Source organism: Lagopus leucura, unplaced genomic scaffold (assembly GCF_019238085.1).
Source record: "Lagopus leucura isolate 7727_CA_CO unplaced genomic scaffold, USGS_WTPT01 Super-Scaffold_806, whole genome shotgun sequence".
Lineage (NCBI taxonomy): Eukaryota > Metazoa > Chordata > Aves > Galliformes > Phasianidae > Lagopus > Lagopus leucura.
In genome coordinates, this window is record NW_024962260.1 from 4889922 (window position 1) to 4910397 (window position 20476).

At 41.4% G+C, this 20476-nt stretch overlaps 2 protein-coding genes across 3 annotated transcripts in view; both read left to right on the forward strand.

Annotated features, from left to right (window-relative positions):
- Positions 1 to 208: 208 nt before the first annotated feature.
- ATP6V0A2 (ATPase H+ transporting V0 subunit a2) lies at positions 209 to 14522 on the forward strand. 2 transcript variants are annotated; one of them, XM_042865763.1, is made up of 20 exons: positions 209 to 354; positions 1737 to 1815; positions 3089 to 3186; positions 4017 to 4154; positions 4442 to 4542; positions 5259 to 5385; positions 6149 to 6231; positions 6573 to 6666; positions 6978 to 7190; positions 7673 to 7823; positions 8479 to 8618; positions 9539 to 9696; positions 10235 to 10325; positions 10627 to 10745; positions 11173 to 11383; positions 11895 to 12014; positions 12249 to 12368; positions 13040 to 13157; positions 13398 to 13569; positions 14401 to 14522. In XM_042865763.1, exons 1-20 carry the CDS (start codon positions 238 to 240, stop codon positions 14501 to 14503), a joined length of 2553 nt encoding a protein of 850 aa, XP_042721697.1. In that variant the 5' UTR covers positions 209 to 237; the 3' UTR covers positions 14504 to 14522. The 2 variants fall into 2 exon arrangements, with proteins under 2 accessions (XP_042721697.1, XP_042721698.1); XM_042865764.1 differs by having other exon boundaries at positions 209 to 321.
- A 607-nt stretch (positions 14523 to 15129) lies between these two features.
- DNAH10 (dynein axonemal heavy chain 10) overlaps positions 15130 to 20476 on the forward strand; it is a 53906-nt gene continuing 48559 nt past the window's right edge. Inside the window, exons 1-6 of the mRNA XM_042866023.1 lie at positions 15130 to 15358; positions 15668 to 15775; positions 17158 to 17294; positions 18066 to 18171; positions 19626 to 19741; positions 20134 to 20266. Coding sequence (XP_042721957.1) covers positions 15130 to 15358; positions 15668 to 15775; positions 17158 to 17294; positions 18066 to 18171; positions 19626 to 19741; positions 20134 to 20266 — 829 coding nt within the window. The remainder of the gene's footprint in view (positions 15359 to 15667; positions 15776 to 17157; positions 17295 to 18065; positions 18172 to 19625; positions 19742 to 20133; positions 20267 to 20476) is intronic.

The following is a 20476-nucleotide window of genomic DNA, read 5'->3' on the forward strand; positions in this document are numbered from 1 at the left end:
CGGCTGCTCGACTGCAGGCGGTGGGGGCGGGCCGGGGGCGGGGTAACGCTGGGCTCGGGGCTGGGCTTGGGGCTGGGCTCACAGCTGGGCGCTCTCCCGGCGCCGGTTGGCCGCCCCGTCCCCCGGAAGCCGCAGCCGGCGGGCGGGGCGCTGCGCTATGGCGGCCGGGCCGGGAGCTGCCGCTGTGCCCGCTGCGCGGCGGCCGCGCTGAGCCGAGCCGCTCCGTCCTGGGACGCCATGGGCGCGTTGTTCCGCGGGGAGCCGATGTGCCTGGCGCAGCTCTTCCTGCAGAGCGGCTCGGCGTACGAGTGCCTGAGCGAGGTGGGGGAGCGCGGCCTGGCCGAGTTCCGAGATGTGAGTAGGGGCGGCGGGGCGGGGGGCTGCGGGCTGAGCCGCTGCTGAGCCGCGCGTCGCCGTCGTGTGGCAGCGGGCTGAGCTCCGGGCCCGAGCTGGAAGGGGCCCGCGGGGTTGTTCTTCAGCCCCCGCCTTCCTGCGCAGCCGGTGCCCGACCGCTCTCTGGGAGAAGAGCTTCCCCTCGTACCCGCCCGAACCTGCCCTGCCGCTGCGTGAGGCCGTCACCTCTCGGCCTGCCGCTGTTATCTGCGTGCAGAGCCCACAGCCTCCTGTCGGGAGTTGTACGGAGCCGGCCGCTTCCCCCAGCCGCCCCCCGTAGCGCTGTGCTCCGCACCCTTCGCGGCTCCGCTGCCCTTCTCTGGACTCGCTCCCCGGCCGCGATGTCTTTCTGTTAGCGAGGGGCCCAGCACTGAGCGCAGCACTCGAGGTGCGGCCTCGCCAGCCTCAGGCACAGCAGGAAGGCCCCCTCCTGCTCCTGGCTGCGTGGTTGCTGATGCAAGTCGGGTTGCTGCTGGCCTTCTTGCCCACCTGCTGCCCTAGAGTAGATGTGCCTATCCCCAGTAGGTTGATAGAAGCACCCAAGTGCTCTGTAAGCTTATTTCTGCATTCTCACTGACTGTCAGGATGTGCTGTGTCTGCTCCCACAGGGCAACTTGCCTTGGAGGAAGCCAACTGCATGGCTTAGAAGATGGGTTGGGTAATACTTAACTTCATTTTTGAGCTGTCTCATCATAATTATGTGATGCTTACTTGGTGACAGAGTTTGGAATTTCTTTTCAGAAATGCAGGCGACAGTCTTTGCAAGGAAAACTTCAATGAACAGCTAGTTAGCAAATATGGCAGTAGGAGGATGTGCATTCATCAGTATATCGTTGTAGAGATGTCTAGAGATGCTATTCCATCTAGTCCTGGTTTGAAAGTTGATTATGCAGCCAGAGGCATTGCATACTCATGGGGAGGTGCATGCAAATATCTATGAACGCTTAACATTCCACGTAGATTCTGTGAAACTCCATAGCAAAAAATCTGAACAAACCGAAAAACAACAACAAAAAAGCTGTTTCTATCAAGGTTCACTCTTGTTAATTTGAAATCTTTAAGTAGTGTTTTAAAATGGTAGGAATAAGATTGGGAATGGTTTCTCTGGTAGATCTAGTTATTTGGTTCTTTGAGTAAAAAAAAAGAAAGGATGTTGATTCAATTCCAGTAAAGCTTTGCTGTTGAAAGCCAAATCTTTTTCTCCTTTAGTAGCTTCCCAGATGAAAAGCGCTTTCTAGAAAGAGTGCATGTGCAGCATTGGCTCCATGAAGTCTCACAGACAGCTGTGTTTTGTAGGGGTGGTTGTTTTCATGTTACCTAATGAGTATTTCATCCTTCCTCAGCTGAACCCAAATGTAAGCGTGTTCCAAAGAAAATTTGTGAATGAAGTGAAGAAATGTGAAGAAATGGAAAGAATTCTTGGTGAGCTTTATTTTCCTACCTGCCCTTTTTCACCTGAGGCATTATTCAATTGCTGGAGTGGAGGTGTTGATCAACTGAGGTGTTGATTTCAGCTGCAGTTTTTCTTTTTGATTTTTCCCATTGTTGTACTGTATGAATTTTGCAGAATCTTATCAAATTCTTGTATCTGTGACAAAGGCCTGTGTGCATCATGTGCACTTTAGAGCCAGAGATGGCTTATTTGACTCCTGTACTGAAATGGGTCAGAACATACAACTCGAGTACATCTACAGCTGGAGACTGCACAGCCAGTGGGCAATTCCAGTGTTCTAGTGCTGTCTGTCTCTTAATTTTCTCAGCTATAAGTTTTACTTGCTGTACAACATGCATGTGTTATTGCTGTTCTGTTTCTTCTTTCTTTTTTGGTTAAGCTCAGAAGTGAAGAAGAGTTGCTGATTTGTTGCTGATGAATAGTTGAGACTGTTTCTGTACTGAATGGTTAAAATGCTGCTGGGAAAAAAGAAGCTTTGCTCTGGATATTCTCTTGACTATAAGATAAATCTTTTTTTTTTTTTTTTTGGTCACATTACACAATTCAGCACTGTCCAACTGCCAAGCACTCTCCAGATCATCTCAAGCTAATAGTAATTGCTTTCACATGGCAATCAATGCATAGAAGAAAGGCTGCAGAGCTTCGCCAAGATGCATTTCACTGCAGTGTATCCTGAGGAAAGGTTACTGTTGAAGGATCCTTTTATTGGAGTGTGTTGCTGGAATCATGTGCTGGTCATGCCATACATCCCAGCAGCTATCATGGCAGTCACACTGCCCAGCATGAGCTGCATGTGTTGTTGGGTTACTTAAGCCTCTTTGTTGGAACACTGTATATTCCAAACATGAGTCGTTGAGCAGGATGTCAGGTTTTTTTGCAGATGGCATTAGAAAGCTGTTCTCACAACAACAGAAACATACTGTGAAATGTTAAAAGCTTCTTAAAAAATGCAGGTGGTGGGAAGGCTTCAGTCAGACGTCTCTGAGGATGGGTTCCTTCTGTGAGCTTCCAAGGGAAGTCTTGTGTTCCAAGCCCATTGTCAGTGCCTTTCCTCTGCACAGGGCTCACCCTTTCCTTGTGTTCTTTTTGAAGACTCTGTGTATGGTTGCAGAAATAAAGGAATAAAGTAGTTAAGGCCTGATGCTGCAGTGTGATTGGCACCCTCACAATGGCTCTGTAGTGTTCTTGCAAGTGTAGATGATATGCTTATATATTCTGATTCTGTTTCTCTTCTTGCTCCAGGCTATTTAGTACAAGAAATTAAAAAGGCGGATATTCCTCTTCCTGAGGGAGATGTTGCTCCTCCTGCCCCCTTGCTGAAACACATTTTAGAAATCCAGGTAACTTGTTCAAGCACCAGTTGCCAAAACTGTAGTACTGGATCTCAGAACTTTATTTCAAATTGGATCACTTTCTGTTTCACCACTTATGACCTAATTTACACAGGGACCTGTCAGGGGCAGACTTTACTTCTCTTCATCCAGATGTCGTGTTCTGCCAGTGTTACTTCAAAGTCTGCTTTGAGGATGTTGTATTGTCACAAAATTCCTGTGAAAGGCAGAAAGCTAACTTAGAGGTTTGTAGTCACCTCTGTTTTGATGGATTGGTGCGTGGCACTGTTCAGATAAATTGCTGTATGTAGGTGTAGTCCTTCAGCCTCATTTATTGCTTTGGGATTTATTCAGGACTTTTCCTGCATCCTTATTTTTCAGGGTGTGTGGGAGTTCTTAGTTCTTAGCCCAAGGCCCTGCTGTTTCCCATGTTGGTTTCCTAGTGAGTACAGAGTGCTCTTTTCTCTGAATGCTTTTCCTGGTATTGTGTTGTAAGGAGAAGCTTGTAAAATGCAAATATAGTTTTGAATGATGTTCCTTTTTATTGTAAGTCTGTCAATAGAATAGGTAAATGTCTCACACTCTGTGCTATTCCAGGTTCTAATTCCAAGTGTGCCTTAGCTCAGAAGTAAATTAGAGTCATAACAGCAGACTTAATGGATTCTGATGGTGAATCAGGCATACTCAGTATGAAGCAATCTTTGGTAGACTGAGTAATAGCATTTATTGCACTTAGGAATTTGGAAAACTAATAATTCAGCCAAATTAACATGTACTTCAAATGAATCCTCTCCCAGTTTCCAAACCTGATTCTGTGTCACTTTTATTTTGTGTAACAGGAACAGTTGCAGAAGCTGGAGACAGAATTGAGAGAAGTAAATAAAAACAAGGAGAAGCTGAGGAAAAACTTGATTGAACTCACGGAGTACACGTACATGTTGGATGTCACACAGACGTTTGTCAGGAGAACAGCTGAGGTAATCCTGCAGCATCTGAGTGTGTTGTGTGACAATCCTGTTTACACATCCTGTCGATGTATAAATTGGTCTGAGAACATTTAGGTCACTTTTGCAAAAGTGCCTGTTAGTTGCTGAGTGATTCGGTTGGGATTCCAAGATCTTCCCGTTGCCTGAATTGAACGCGGGAAATAATTTTGTATTTTCACTGAAATAATTTAACTAACTTTTCTTCTTGAGAATAATAAATTAGTTTTTTTTTTTTTTTTTCCTGAGAGCTACAGCTGATCTTTCTTTTTCTTATCTAGTATGAGTCCCACTTACATATAAATTACGAAGAATTTCCATCTGTGGAAAACGAGCCATTTGCAGATTACAACTGTATGCACAGACTGGGTGCCAAGCTGGGGTAGGTATGGTTCAGTCCATATCTGCCAGATTGCCGTGATGTGCTGCTTCAGAACTGCTTCAAGAGCTGCTGTAAATAACAGGCTTCTTTCTCAAGAGATGGGGTGTCGTGTGAGTCCAGTGATTTCAGATAAGCCAAACTATTTTAGGCAGGGTGAGGGGCCCAATTGTACCTCTGAATTGAAACTGGATTCTTTGAAGAGATGTGTTAAAGAAAACTGTCACAAAGCTCCCATAAAACTAAGTATGTGCGCTAAGGAGAAGTCTCAAATTGCCCTGAATTGGTACTTCTACTATTCAAACATTTTTCAGGGATAAGCACGCTGAGTCACTAGTAATGTTACATGTTACATTATTGTTAATGGTATTGCCTACTTGCTTTTAAAGTGATGTATGGATACAAATCCCTGCAATGTCTTTATGAAAGTAAAAAATGAGTGAAAAATCAAGAACCTTACTGCTATAGGCGGAGGTGATGTCAAATATTCTATTTGTTTCCTATGGCCTATAGTCAATCTGTTTTCTGAATAGAAATTGCCTTCATTTTATATACCAGGTAGTTCCTATAGACAGTGGTTTCCTTCTTTAGAGGTGATATGTTAAATTATTGTGGCTGCTATTTTGTGATGTGATTTACCCCTGAGATTTTAGCTTTTCTTGGTTTTGCCTTACTTGACTTGATGTTGACCTATTTACCAAAGCTTTCTTTTTCTGTAGCTTTATATCTGGGTTGGTTCACCGAGCAAAAGTTGAAGCATTTGAAAAAATGCTGTGGAGAGCTTGTAAAGGATACACTATTCTGACATATGCGGAGCTGGATGAATGTCTGGAAGATCCAGATACTGTGAGTAATAAATACTATGAAGGAGTTTATTGTGTTTGTACTTTTCAAAAGACAAAGTAATTGCTGCTCGGCTCTGCACTAAATGCAAATGATTTCCCAGTGCCTTTGGAGGCCTCGTGGCTGCCTCCTCTCTGCATCCTCTGCTCTGGGCTGGGCAAACCCAGTGACCCCAGCCACCCCTCATACATCTTACCTTTTGCTGTGCAGTAGCTGTGACTTTGATTGGCTGCTGTGACCAAAAAAAAAACAAAGCACAAATGAATGCTTGGATATTTATTAACTAGGTCTGTACATGGTATTACCTCTTAATGTCCCTTTTATTTGTTCAATCAGTAGTTAAGGATAAAAAAAAGTCTGGGATATTGTCTGTCTTCTATTAAAAAATATCTCTGAAGTTATAAAATGCACTTTGTCCATCACCAGTAAAAGTTGGCTAAGTTGAATGAAATTTTGCTTTCATTCTGATTTGTAACTCTTCAATTTTCCAGAGCTTTTTTCTAACGTATAATTCAGAGGTGATGAAATACAATCTGTTTTTTCTTCCCTGAAAATTTTATTTTTTTTAATGATCTACAAAAAGAAACTCCTTTGAAGTATTGGCATGCTTCAATTTCATTTTTGATCTTAATTAAAACATGGATTGCTAATGTTGCTGCTGACACTTTTTTCTGATTATACCGTAAAAGAACAAATTTGAATAATGGCAGTGCACTTGAGTTCTTGGTTGAAAACAAGTTTCATTAACTATTTTCTTTTCTTTCAGGGTGAAACCACAAAATGGTTTGTGTTTTTAGTGTCCTATTGGGGTGAACAAATTGGCCAGAAAGTTAAGAAGATTTGTGACTGGTAAAAATGAATATATGTTGTTTCTTTACATCCGAGTTCTTTTCTTGTTTATTTTTCCTCTCCTCCACTTCCTTAGAAATGTTGATTTTATGCAAGGCTTTGAATTTGATTTTTTTTTTCCATCCCCTCAGCTGCATCTAGCTTTAAAAATTCGTAGTGTACAAATAAACGCGTGGATCGCCTTATCTGCAGTCCTTACTAAGTGTGGGCCAAGCACTGAGTGAGACTCGGCAGAATCTTGCCTATAGTTATTAGATGGCATGCTGCAGATTTGACTGGGACCCGATGTTGGCTGCCTTTTGCTTTGGTTTGGCTCTTCACACACATCTGTGTCTCTGCAGTTACCGCTGTCACGTGTACCCCTACCCCAGTACTGTGGATGAGCGCCTGGCGGTTGTTGAAGGGCTGAGCGTTCGTATTCAGGATCTTCGTACAGTGAGTAAATTACAATGGTGTTGTCCATTTGCCCTGGAGGCAATAACTTCATGTATTGCAGTGTTAAACGTATTAATATGTTTCTGAAATACAGACAGCTTTGGATCTGAACATGATCATACATAATGTTTGTGGCCTTGTGTTGCCTGTATGTATTAAACTTCAGAGTAATTCCGCTGCCTAGAACAGGAGGCAGTGCTCACTGGGGCCTCCTGCAAATGTGATTCATCTTTGGACAAACAGTCTGTGCTTTTACTGTAGTTAACATAACTGTTTCAATGAAATCTTCTCATTTTTCTGCTTGGACAAAGGTTCTGCATAAAACTGAGGATTACTTACGCCAAGTTCTGTGCAAAGCATCTGAATCCATCTATACTTGGGTTATCCAAGTAAAGAAGATGAAAGCCATTTATCACGTACTCAACCTGTGCAGCTTTGATGTCACAAACAAATGTTTGATTGCTGAGGTTTGGTGTCCAGTGGCTGATCTGCAGAACTTGCGCCATGCGTTGGAGGAAGGTTCTGTAAGTCAGCTGAATGCTCACTGCTGCTAAAGCTTCTGTCTTCTGACTGTACAGATAGGCAAAGAAAATACTTATTTAAAACAGGATAAAAGTTGGGTGCGGGCAGGATTGGGTCTCAAAATACTCAACAAATGTTAAACAATTTCTTTATAAACACAATCTTTATTTAGTGCTTTGAATAAGAACTACTTTACTATTAAATAAGAACTTCTATGTTGGACCCAAGTTCCTTATCTGAACCACATCTGGTATTCCTTATGAAGTACAGACCAGAGCACTGTACTTTAATTCATATTTTTAGATCAACAGATGTTTTTATTTATTTATTTTAAGATTAGGCAAAGAGATGAATGTTAAATTTGGGCCTTATTTTAGTGATGTTTCAAGGCTGGTGAAACTACTGATAGAGAAAATGATTTCACTTTCATTAGATTAAACATCAACTGAGTTTTCGTGCTTCTTTTCTTTCTCTCTGTAAATAGAGGAAGAGTGGAGCCACGATTTCTTCCTTCATGAATACCATTCCAACAACGCAACCTCCTCCAACTCTGATACGTACCAATAAATTCACCTCAGGGTTCCAGAATATTGTTGATGCTTATGGAGTTGGAAACTATGGGGAAGTGAATCCAGGTTGGTTCTCTGAAATCTGAACTGTATTGTCATTATTGCTCACCTTGTTTGTAAAATTGTGCGTTTAAATGCCTTGCTAAGTGGGACACCAAATGGGGCAAAATGGGGGCAACCGTACTACTTAGTTATTAGGTGTTGTAAATCTTCAGTAGCTCATCCAAAGTGCAGGTGGTTGCCGTGTGGTAAGTTGGGATTTAATTTTGAGGTGTTCTTTCAGCATTATAAATAGTGAGAACGACTGTATGTTTATATGCTTTACCTTGGATAAGAGCATATATTTAGGGAAAAGAGGAAAACTGGTAATGGCTGTTGCTCTTGCTGAGGTGGGAAGCTCGTCACCTGGATAAAAGACAACAACCTAGCTTATACAGCCCAGTTAGTGTAATATCTTTCTGTGTTTTGTAGCTACCTTGACTCTGATAGCATCATGTGATGCTGTACGGAAGAATACTTATGTATAAATTAAAGCAAGCTTTGAATTGAGTTAAATTTATATGGTGTGGGAGATCTGTTAGCAGGGGGTGAATTGTCCTTCAAACTTATGACTAAACAAATTGTTTGGGAGGCTAAAAATAGTTGATTGCTTATGCGTAATTCAGATACCACCATCATCTGTTGTGCTGTATGTCTGAAATGTATCACGTTGCCATTGCAGCTCTCTATACCATCATCACTTTTCCCTTCTTGTTTGCTGTTATGTTTGGAGACTTTGGGCATGGTCTGCTAATGTTCATCTTTGCACTCCTGACAATACTGTATGAAAACCATCCTAGATTACGAAGATCACAGGATGAGGTAAAAGGAGTTATAAACTTAAACCCCACCAGCAAGATAATTCCAATTAAATAGCTGCTACGTTCCTGTTAAGTGCTATTTTTTGTGCATCTATTAGGCTTTTTTGTCCTAAGATTTTATGTGTTCAGTATTACCGTGCTCCTCAAGATTAATGCAGGGTCTTGAGCTCTTCTTCTCCTGAAAGGTCAGAAATTGCCAAGCTGGAAGAAGAACTGGCAGCAAATAATATTGGTGGGCTTGTCTTTAGTTCTGCTAAAGCTACTTAGTGGCATATGTTGTTTACAGAATGTGGTTACAGCCTCTAGCAGGAGGAGAAAATGTCTCTTCAAGTTTCATCTTTTGTTGTTTCTGAATAACAGTTGCAGTTCGAAATTCACAAGACTTAGTTTCATTTAATCTTTTAATTATAGGGGCTTAGAAAGTAGGAACTCTTGCATATCTTATTAGAATTATATTTAATTAAGATTGATTGCAGGTGGCTTAACTTCTTGAGTTAAGTCTAGGGGAAGAAATGTGGCTTAAGAGGACCATTAGTTACTGTAGTGATGCCAGTGAGAGAAGTGTCAGTTTGTGTCACTGGAGCTCCTATGGGACTCCACATCTCTTCGTTCCCTTTAAACCAAAGTTGTCTCTCTGAATTTGCTCTCAGCAAATTCTGTTTCCTAAATCATTTGGCATAAAGCTATAATGTGCAAAGCTGAATCTGCCATTAAGTGATTGTCCCTTGTAGATTGCATATTTACATGCTTAAAGAAAGATTGTTTTCCATTTTGATTGGCCTCAGGTTTCTTCGTTTTATTTGATGACTGTTTGTAGTATTGTTTAGCTTTCTGAAGTTTTTACGTGGCCGGAAATGTGTTTCTCTTTGTAATGCATGGGTAACATGACTCCTCTTTTATTTTTTTAATATATATTTGCAGATAATAAAAATGCTATTTGATGGCCGATACGTCATTCTATTGATGAGTTTGTTTTCTATATACACTGGTCTGATTTACAATGATTGTTTTTCGAAGTCATTAAATATATTTGGTTCCGGGTGGAATGTTTCAGCAATGTTTGAACAGAACGTTTGGCGGTGAGTGGTTTACCTCTGTTTGCTGTGCCATTAAAGCAAGAGTATTTCCTGCAGGTTCAGCCCTTGGCCCTTCAGCTGTTCTCTTATTTGAGGTTGCTCTCAAGTGAAATGTAATGAAATGTAATGAAATGTAATGAAATGTAATGAAATGTAATGAAATGTAATGAAATGTAGTTGCTACCTGGCTAGTGGGCTGTGGGCTCCGTCTCTTCTACACTTAAAATGAAAAATGCAGTAATTGTTATTTAAAAACAAAAAAATACAAGAAAGTGAAAGAGAGGTTATAGGTAATCCTTCGGGTGGATGTTAGTGCATTTTATCTAAAAGCAGATTGTGAGCTTTTAAAGCAAAACTTTGTTCCAGAGAAATGGGGAATAAAATCTAAAAATGTGTCTTTCAAAGACGGTGTGAATTGAGCCCAAATAAAAGGTGCCCAGGTTGTTGTGTTTTTTTTAACTAGCCAGACCGTTTTTACTTAGAAATTGTTTTATTCTTTCATGGTCCTATCAGATCTGATTGTGGTTCTCTTTCACTGCAGTCTTGAGGATCTGAAGTCTCACCAGCTTTTAATGCTGGATCCAAATGTTACTGGTGTGTACAATGGAGCTTATCCCTTTGGAATTGATCCGGTTAGTTTTACTGTTCTCTGTTATCTGTTGTGATGATCAGTCATCTTTAAATTAGATTTTGGTACGTGTATTAGAGAGAGAAACACACTCTGGGGGGAAAAGAAGAAGCATTTCTGTTTTCCTTCTCCAGTAGAAAAGAGATTCCCTTAATGAATCAAAGATTGAACTATTTTCACACACTTTAGACTGAGTTTGTGATCTCAGCTTGACGTAGAATGCTGGTCTCGTAATAGAGAAAGGATATTGCTTTATTCCTTCCATTGCATTGCTCTGAAGGGTTTGTATCTTGTTTCTTCCTCAGATTTGGAATTTGGCAAGCAACCGTCTCAGTTTTTTAAATTCTTTCAAGATGAAAATGTCTGTGATTCTTGGAGTGGTTCACATGACATTTGGAGTTGTATTGGGAGTATTTAACCACTTGTAAGTACAAGAAGTCATGATAACCATAATGCTTTTTGCCAAGGCTGTAATTATACCAGTTAACCTGGCAAGAGAAATGGGGACAGGTGTGTGTTTTCTTTAACAAAACCCAGCATAATAGTAATTATCTTAAAAAAAAAAAAAAAAAGGCAGTAACAGAGGTTCTCTTTCACAAAAATTAGGTAATGGGTCAGTATTATTCCAAAAAGTATTTCACTTTTTGCTAAATGCAAGTACATGCTTCACATGGTATTGATTTCCACTAAAATACCACGTTAAAATGTCACTGAGTATGAAGAAATCTCTTTTAGGTCCTAAATTCAGTACTGCTCTTTAAAATGGCATTGTGACCACGTTTGGTCCCAAGTTTACCTTGATCTTACTTTGTAAAAGTTATTTATCCCTTTTTCTCTTTGTTTTCTTTTAGACATTTCAAGAAGAAGTACAATATTTATTTGGTTTTTCTTCCTGAACTTTTGTTCATGATGTGCATCTTTGGCTACCTTGTGTTCATGATTTTCTTTAAGTGGTTAGCATACTCTGCAGAGGACTCCACAACTGCTCCAAGCATTCTGATTCAATTCATTAACATGTTCCTGTTCCCTGGTGGTGAAGCAGATGCCTTTTATACCGGACAGGTTAGTAGTTTTCTTACAAGCTTCTAAGGATCCTTTGCTCTCTGTGCAGTTATTATTTTACCAGTCGTAAAGGCTGATAGCTGGGTGTGCTCTGCCTTCCCCTGGGGAGGGGAATGTCTCAGACTAAGGGGAAATTGAAGAAACATGATCATTAAAAATTATTTTTATTCTTCTTGGGGACTTGTGGAAGTAGTTTTCTCAAACAAAAATTCCCAGTTTAGAATTGAGGTGAGAGAATAGTCGTGTTTTTATAGTTTTGCTGCTTGCTTATGTGCTGTAAATAATCCTAGTGCAGCGAGCTTCAGTAATGCCTTTATCTGGAACTCAGCCTTGAAGATGCTGGGTGTCTGTAATTCCATTTAAGAGGAGGATTAAGTGAATATTTAGGTACGTTTTCAATTTGGGTTGCATATGCACTGAAATCAGTAGTATTTTTTTAGACTTATTAAAGGAGGCTTAATTTTGATTTTGTGATCTGGTCTAATGCTGTTTCTTTCCCACCTATGAACAGGTTGGTCTACAGAGATTTTTACTGTGTGTTGCTTTTCTTTCTGTTCCTGTAATGCTTTTTGGAAAACCACTTTATTTATATTGGTTGCACAGTGGAAGTCGAGGCATTAGAACATACAGGGTAAGTATTGATATGTGCTCATACAGTTCTTCAAGATAGAAAATTCAGCTGGTGTATTGCTTATAGATAATGTCCATAATTAGGTGCTTCTACAGAACTTTGATAGTTCTTTGTTCCTCTAGTTCTCTGGTCATTTTTGCCTTGGAGAATGTTATTTTCTGTGACTACTTTAAACAAATCTAAAAATTGACACCAAGAGTCCACCAGCAAACATAATGCATTTCAATTTTGCAGCGTGGCTACAAGCTAATTCGGAAAGAAAGTGAAGAAGAGCTTTCTCTGCTGCAGCCTCATGATGTGGAGGAAGGAAGCAGTCATTCAGATAGTGGGCACGTAGAAGAGAATGGAGAGGAGGTAATTAGTTAATTTCTGATTAGTTGGTTCTTGAAAGGAAATTACAAGTAGAAAATCAAGGAGCTAATCATGGAAACTTCCAAGAAAATCAGCAGAGCCTTTACAAAGACCTTAATGCCAGTATTGCTGTAGCTAAAAAAATACAATTGTTTGCTTAAATAATTTCTTGTGTGAAGTAAACGTTGAAACTTGTGGTGGTGAATTTCATCTTGGTATCTTTGTTGGCAGCAAAAATGCATATTTAGAGTTAACTCTATTTATACGGTTATTTCTCTTTGACTAGCATTGCTGATAATTAACCCTGGTTGTAAAGATTCAAAATCGACGTTGTAAATTTGTGATGGTGGTGGAACAGGAATTTGAATGGTGTTTGTTTTTTACTGCCTCCAGTTTTTAAGAATTAGATCATATTATTTTGGAAAACAAATTGGCATACATTTTTATCTATCCACAAAGTAACTGGGGAAACTAACTGGACCAATAGACTGGTTGTCGTCGCTTCTCTCTGTAATGAATCTTAAACATAAGCTTTTTTTTCCCCTTGATATGAAATCAGTGTATGACCCTGTGATGGATTTTTTTTTTATATACCAAGATTGGCAGATGAATGTTTTTTGTTTCACTTTGCACTGCATTGTTTAAATGGATACAAATGTGTTTTTGTCTTCCAGTTTAATTTTGCAGATGTTTTTATGAATCAAGCCATTCATACCATTGAGTACTGTCTAGGATGTATTTCTAATACAGCCTCGTATCTGAGACTCTGGGCATTAAGTCTTGCACATGCACGTAAGTATTTCGTGTTGGTTTTGGTTGCTTTTTCATCTGTCCTGATTTTTAACCCTCATCTGGCCTGCTGAAATGATGCTGCTATGAAAAATGTGGGATGGGGTGGAGAGTTTCCTGCAGTTCCCACGTTCAGCAGATTCTGTAATCCTGGTTAAACCAGAATACAGGTTAGGTAGAATAGCTCACTTGATGTATGCTGTACCAACGTGAACTATGAAAGTTGTTCTTTTTCCCCAATAGAACTGTCAGAAGTTCTGTGGCAAATGGTGATGAGAGTGGGTCTTCGTGTGGACACAACCTATGGTGTCTTACTGCTAGTCCCTGTTCTAGCCTTTTTTGCTGCACTAACAGTTTTTATTCTTTTGGTCATGGAGGGGCTTTCTGCTTTTCTCCATGCTATACGACTTCACTGGTAAGTTTTAACTGCTCATTTTGTAATTACTTCACTCCAGTGTATACTGGCTGCTCTAGAAGGATTTGGGGTCAAAATACTAGGGACCCTTAAGTGAAAATTTTAACAGCCCAATCCTCTTTTAATTTATCTAATCTTGTTGAATACATGGCTTATTAGTTTGAGTATTCTTCTTGGATATTTTCAGTGAACTCATATTTTATTGGCTTATGATTTATACTGACCTCTGCCACATTGAATTAATGATCATGCAAATTATGAATTAATACATTTGATTTACACCATTTTAGCTTTTCATACTGTAGAATATTAGTAGCTGTGATAAATATTAATTTCAGTCTAACTGTGTCACTAAATGGCTGCAGTCTGTTTTGCTCAACAGAACATTTATATCTGTGAGAAGAACTTTCATTCAAGTGAGACTGCCAGCCTTTAAATATTTTAATCCTTCCTCGTCTTCACATCATGAGCTTTGCACTTTTGTATGCAGAAACTTGATCATGTTTGCAGCGCAGGGGAAAAGGCAGACGTGTATACACATAATGTAGTCAGAGTTTTATTAGTGAAGAGTTTTGTCATCGTGAGACTTTAGATTTGCAAAACTAATGCCAAAACAACTTAGTGAGGCAGAAATGAGAAATAAACTGTGACAGCAGAATTTTTAGTCTCTTGAGAAAAACTAAATCTGCCTGTATCTGCGGATGGAGCAGCTGCTCTGGAAGTCTGAGTGCTGGGATTCGGAGTGGTGGTGTTTGGTTTCTTGCGTTGCAGGCTTCTCTCCTTTGACAATTTTGGATTAATATTGGTCTTGTACCTTTTATCTTGTTTCAGGGTGGAATTTCAGTACAAATTCTATACCGGTGGAGGCTACAAGTTTACGCCTTTCTCTTTTCAGCACATTTCTTTACATTTTAATAAAGATGATATAGCATAGCTCGGTTGCTCTCAGCAAAGTGTTTGGGATTCTCTGTTCTTGTAGGACAAAGTGTTTCTTACCCATTGCCTTATACCACAGCCAAAAACTGTCATATATACCTCTCACGGAAATACACAGCAGATCTGGAGCTTAGAAACTATACATTTTCCTTAATAAACTAATATTGTAAATTAATTTTCTCACAGATTGTTACCACATGTTCTAAAATCACCACGTTTCCTTTTGTTAAAGCTGTTTATTTTCTCAAACGATTAAGATCACACTGAACATTAATTACTCTGCTATCCTCTACTTCAGCAAGCCCCCATCTCGTGTACTTTGGAACTCAGAAGCAGCGTCAGTTTTCAGTATTTATCCCGGCGGCATCCCAGAACACGAACTTGCACACAGCACTGCATCACACCCATTCCCAATAAAGCCCCTTTGGCGCTGTTCCCCTCGCTTCCTGCGGAGCCCCTTAACGCCCCGCGCCACACAGCCGCTCCTCCCGCCGCCCGCTCGAGGCGCTGCGCGTGGCGACCGTTAGGCGGCGCTGCGAGGCGGCGGTCGGCAGGACGGCGGCCGTCGCTCCTCTGGGAGCTGTTGCTGTGGCGACCGGGCGGCGTCTGTCGGCGGCTGCCGCCATGAACCTGGGCGACGTGCGGGTGCGGTGGTTGCGGGATCGAGCGCTCGCTGCTTTAGGGTTGACCGACGCGAAGCCTTTCGAGGAGCTGCTAAGCCGCGACGGCGGCGAGGCCGGGAGGGCCGTGCTGCGCTTCTTCAACGGCGGTGCTGAGAACGATGAGGATGTGACGGCCGTGCTGCTGCTGCTGCGGGCCGAGCGGCGCCCCCACGAGGGCGGGGAGGCAGCGGGTGAGGCCGCCCTGCAGCCTGCGGGGCCCTCGATCCCCGCAAGCGCTTCCTGTGGTCCTCTCGCCACGTTCCCGTTTTCTCCTCTCACGGGCTGCTCTGTGTCCCATCTCCCAGCCCTGTTACTTCTCTCTTCACCCCTTTCCGCGTCCCCATCTCCCTTGAGCTGCATCCCATCCCCTTGTGCCCTGCTCACCTCTTCTATTTGCAGGCCCTTTCTCCTCCTCTCCAGCAGTCTTGGAGTGATTTGCACCATCACTGTTATGGGGTGGTTCTGTCTTGCTTTCCTGATTTGTGTGTGTGTGTGTGCAGACACAGGCGGTACACGCGAGTTTGGAGATGAGGAGGAGGAAGAAGGCTCTGATAATTCATTTTCTGAGCAGCTGGCTGAGGTGGCCTCCTCTGTGGCATTGGAAGGAAGTAGGTGATATTAGGAGGAAGCTTTTCACACAGAGAGTGGTGACTCACTGTACCAGGTTGCCCAAGAAGGTTGTGGATGCCCCATCCCTGGAGGCATTCATGAGCAGGCTGGATGTGGCTCTGGGCAGCCTGGTCTGGTGGTTGGCAACCCTGGACATAGCAGGGGGTTGAAACTGGGTTGTCATTGTGGTCCTTTTCAATCCAAGCCATTTTATGATACTATTATTTGAGCAGCCAAAGCATGCAGGTTTCAGGTCTTTCTGCTGCAGGGGTTTGGTGTGGCTCTTCCATGCGGCCCTCAGAGCAGATCCAGCAAAGCACTTGTAACATCAGCAGCTTCTAATGCCTGGAAAGCAGATCTGATTTTGTGAGTGGGGTCATAGTTAGAGGATCGCAGAAGCAAAGAGTCATGATCTGCTTTTTTATACCATTTTATACTATATTTTATTGAGGCAATTGGGATAAGGCAACAGAGAAACTCCAGGGGAATTAAGGAATTACACTTGGGAGATGATGACAGGGCAGGGTCCCCAGCTGAAGTGCTTTTACACCAATGCAGACAGCTTGGGAAACAAACAGGAGGAGCTAGAAGCCATCATGCTACTTGAAAATCACCATGTAGTTGCAGTCAGAAACCTGGTGGGTTAATTCCCATGACTGGAATCTGGCTGTTGATGGCTACAAGTTGTGCAGAAGACACAGGCAAGGAAGGGTGGAATTAGGTGTTGCCCTCTACGTCAATGAAGGAGTAGAGTGTGAAGAACTTTCCCTGAAGAATGGCTTTCAGTGAGCAAACTGAAAGCACGTGGGTGAGAGTTAAAGACCGAGGCAATGAAGGGAACCTTGTAGTTGGTGTCTACTGCAGGCTGCCTGATCAAGTGGAGCCTCTTGAGGAAGTCTTCTTCAGCTATTGGAGGCATTGTGATTGCAGGCTGTTGTCCTGCTGGGGGACTTCAACCACCCTGACATCTGCTGAAAAAGTAGCACAGCGAGCTGTAGGTGATCCAGGAGACTTTTTTAGCCAAGGAATAGAAAGCCCTAGCAACAGAGATGCAGTATTGGACCTGTTGCCCACCAGCACAAGCAAACTGATTGGTGACATCAGGATTGAAGGCTGCCTGGGCTGTAGCCCAGAGTGTTCTAATTGAAACCCAGTTATATGTAGGATGTAATATGGTTTCTTCTGTTATTAGGTTTCAGTCCTAATATGGGCAATAGTGCTGTCCTATAGGGGAAACGTACAGATGGTTGGTTGTTGAAATGTGGTGATGAAGAAGGAAGAAAATGCTCAAATCAGTAGATTCAGAAGGAAATTGGAAGGATCTATCGTGTGTGCTTAGAATACCTGTACTTTAAGAGTACTTTGTGTTGTTTTTTCTTAGACATGATTCAGAAAAGCAAAACATCCGATCTGGAATCTTCAGATGATAGAAGTGTTTCAGGTCATGGGTCAGCTCTCCCTACTGAGTCTGCATTGGGTGAAGTGGAGCAAAGATTTGCAACGGAACACACTACGCAGGTGTGCTGCATTTCATTCTGATCCTTTGGGGTATGAAGATACAAGCTTTCTGATGCAAATGTTCCAGTAAAGTTATGGAGTGCAGTGCAAACCAAGTATTTAGAGCAGAACAGAACATCTTACTATAAAACAATTTTCATTTGAAAGCACTGTCCTGAGATGTCTGCCACAGCCTCTGAAATTGACAAGAAATTACAAAGATAATCTACTGGGTAAAACAAGATGTTTTTAGTGAGGAAATAAAGTAGTGAGTTACTCAGGTACCCTATTAGCTATTCCCAGAGTTGCTTTTAATAGAAAAGTTGCAGTTACAGTAACTGCAAAATAAGGACGTTGTGGGAGGAGCAAGCAGGGGACAGATGCTTTTGTACCTCGAGGCTTTTACCTCACTAGGCAGCTGAAATGGAGTCTTGGGTATCTACTAAACTTAGTTTATGATTGAATTGCAGTGGAAGGAGATGAAATGCTTGCACATTCCCAGACAGGCACTATGGTGGGCATTTAAGTGTGTTCCAGTTTCTTGTATTTCAGGCCCAAATGCTCTTGGTCTGGAAATTAACATTTAGAAAGCTGATTATTTTTACTGTTAGCCAAGCTATTTATTTTAACATTTTATTTTTTATACCAGTCATTTACCTGGACAGCAATATGGAGGGTTGTTGTTAAACTAATCATTCTATCCCTTTGTTCACAGAAGGCAAAAATTTTGTTGCTGTTAAGAAACATGTCAGCAAATAGCAAATCATTCTTTCTTTATATTCTCTATTTCAGATAACAGAACAGAAAGCTGACGAGGTGTATTTCTATGTGGCTCTTGATGAAATTCCTGAAGAATTTGTATCAGATGCTACTGTATATTTTTTGAGAGACCCCAAAGGTATTTGTCCTGAATAACTGAAGTTCAGCATTTCCAGTCTTTGCATTAATCACAGAACCACTCAGGTCAGAAAAGGTCTTCAGGATTATCAGATGCAACCATTCATCTGACCTGCTGAGTGCAGTCACTAAGCCATGTCTTTTAGTCCATGTCCTCCTGTATCTTAAACATCTCTGGGGATGGAGATTCCACCACTTTCCTCGGCCACCTCTCCCAATGCTTGACCACCTTCTTTGAGAAAAAATTCTTCCTCTTATTTGAACTAAACCTCCCCTGGTGCAATTTAAGACTATTTCCTTGTATCCTATCACTTGTCACCCGAGAAAAAGAGACCAATACCCTCCTTGCAGCAATTCCTTTCAGGGAGTTGTAGAGAGCAGTGAGGTCTCCTCTCAGCCTCCTTTTCTCCAGAGTGAACAACCCCAGGTCTCTTGGCTGCTCGCTGTAAATCTTGTTTTCTATGAACCACTTGAGCAATGGTTCATACTGAGGAAAGCTGATAGTGATTGGGATTCAGGTTATGCCCACCCAGCCTGATTAACTGGCATTAATGCTCTCAGACTAGAGCCAGGATTCAGGAACACTATTCATATTAAATTTATGGAAAACATGTTTTCCACATTTTACCAACAGGGATGAAGCTTTCGTGCTATTCTTGGGGGAGCACAGGAGGTTTAGTTATAGTAGCTGCTAGAGCTCTGTGAAGTGTGTTGACAGTGAGGAGCTGAATGTGAAAATTAGACCACAGGGTGGTGATAAACACAACTTGGGTATCAAACTTCCTGACCTGACTTAAATTCTGATACACAACAGGAACATCTGAAATAGAAGTTCTATTTTGATAGTTCAATCATTTAACATAAAACTGATGACTGGTACTGATCACGGTCAGACCTTGGGATCTAGCTCCATGCCGATGGGAAACAGCAAACAGGTATTGCCATATTTCTGGGAGCAATCAGCTGCCTGTTATCTGAGCCTTAGTGCCAGCCACTCACCCCAGCATAAACATGGATTCGCTGAGCAGCAGCATTCACAGTTTGAAGCTGCAAAGTTTTTGTTATGTGACTATTTCCTATAGAAATAGGAAATGTGAGAAGAAAAAAAGAAGTAAACTATGATAATGTTATCTAGCTGTTTTATATCAATTCTGTAGAATGTTTTCCTGGTCTGCCTACAGAAGTTTAAATCATGGCCACTTTTTGGTTTGAACAGAAAACTGTTCACTGTAAGGCTGGGTTATAAAGAGTCACTTTTCTACCCTTTTTGAAAAGCCATCTACAATATTAAACACAGCAGTAGTTTTGAAAGTGGCTTGCACAAAACCTAGTTTATTACAAAGACAGTTTGGTGTTGTTGGAGTTTAATATGGGTAAGAATTTATGCAATTGTGTTAATAATTACTTCTTGTACCAAATAATTAGATCTGTGCTGATTCTTTGTATGCTGTTTAGAAGCAGTTACTGAACCTAATGACCTGACTGAAGCTGATGTGGTTCTTCCTAAAGTGATTGAGTTTGGTTTACTGACTGATGATGCTCTTTTGATGCTAAAAAATATCTTCTCAAAGGTAAATATTACTGCTTTTATGTATGGAGTGTTCAGTGTTTCTGTGAGTGATTTGCCTGCTTAGTATTCTGCTGACTACATGGACTAAGTGTATGAAATGCTAATATTTCATGACTGACCTTCATATGCCAAAATGAAGTTTATGCTAATACTTAGAAGATTTTGGGAAACAAAATATCACACAAGTATGGAGACGGTCATTATTTAACTGAATTGTCTGGGCCTATCTAAGAAACATTTAAGAATGTGATATTAAGTATTTTTTATTTTTGTGCTGATAGACTTTTGTAAAAGCATACCAACTTCATCCCCCTGCCCCCCAAATGTAGGCCATCTAATTTATGGTGCACGTCTGAATTATAGGAATTTTTGCCTGCTGTCTCCTCTGATCAGCAGGCTGGAGAAGTTTCCTTTGCAGAAAAGGAAGTGCAGCCTGTGGAATACCATGATATTCAGATAAGGAATGATCATGTGAACATGCAGAGATTCTTAAGCACTTCTCATCCAACTCTACAGCAAACTGAAGGCGAGTATTTTACCTATGCTAGTGCTGTGTTGTTCAGACTGCAAGACAATAAAAATAGGTTCACCTAGGAATGGCTCTGCTTGGAATAACAAATACATACAGTTTCTGGGGAAGCTGCAGATCTGACCAAAGTTTCTCTTGCTGGTAACAGTAGTATTTTACTGCTCTGAAGCATAGCAGTCAGTATGGGGAAACGGACTAATTCCGTGA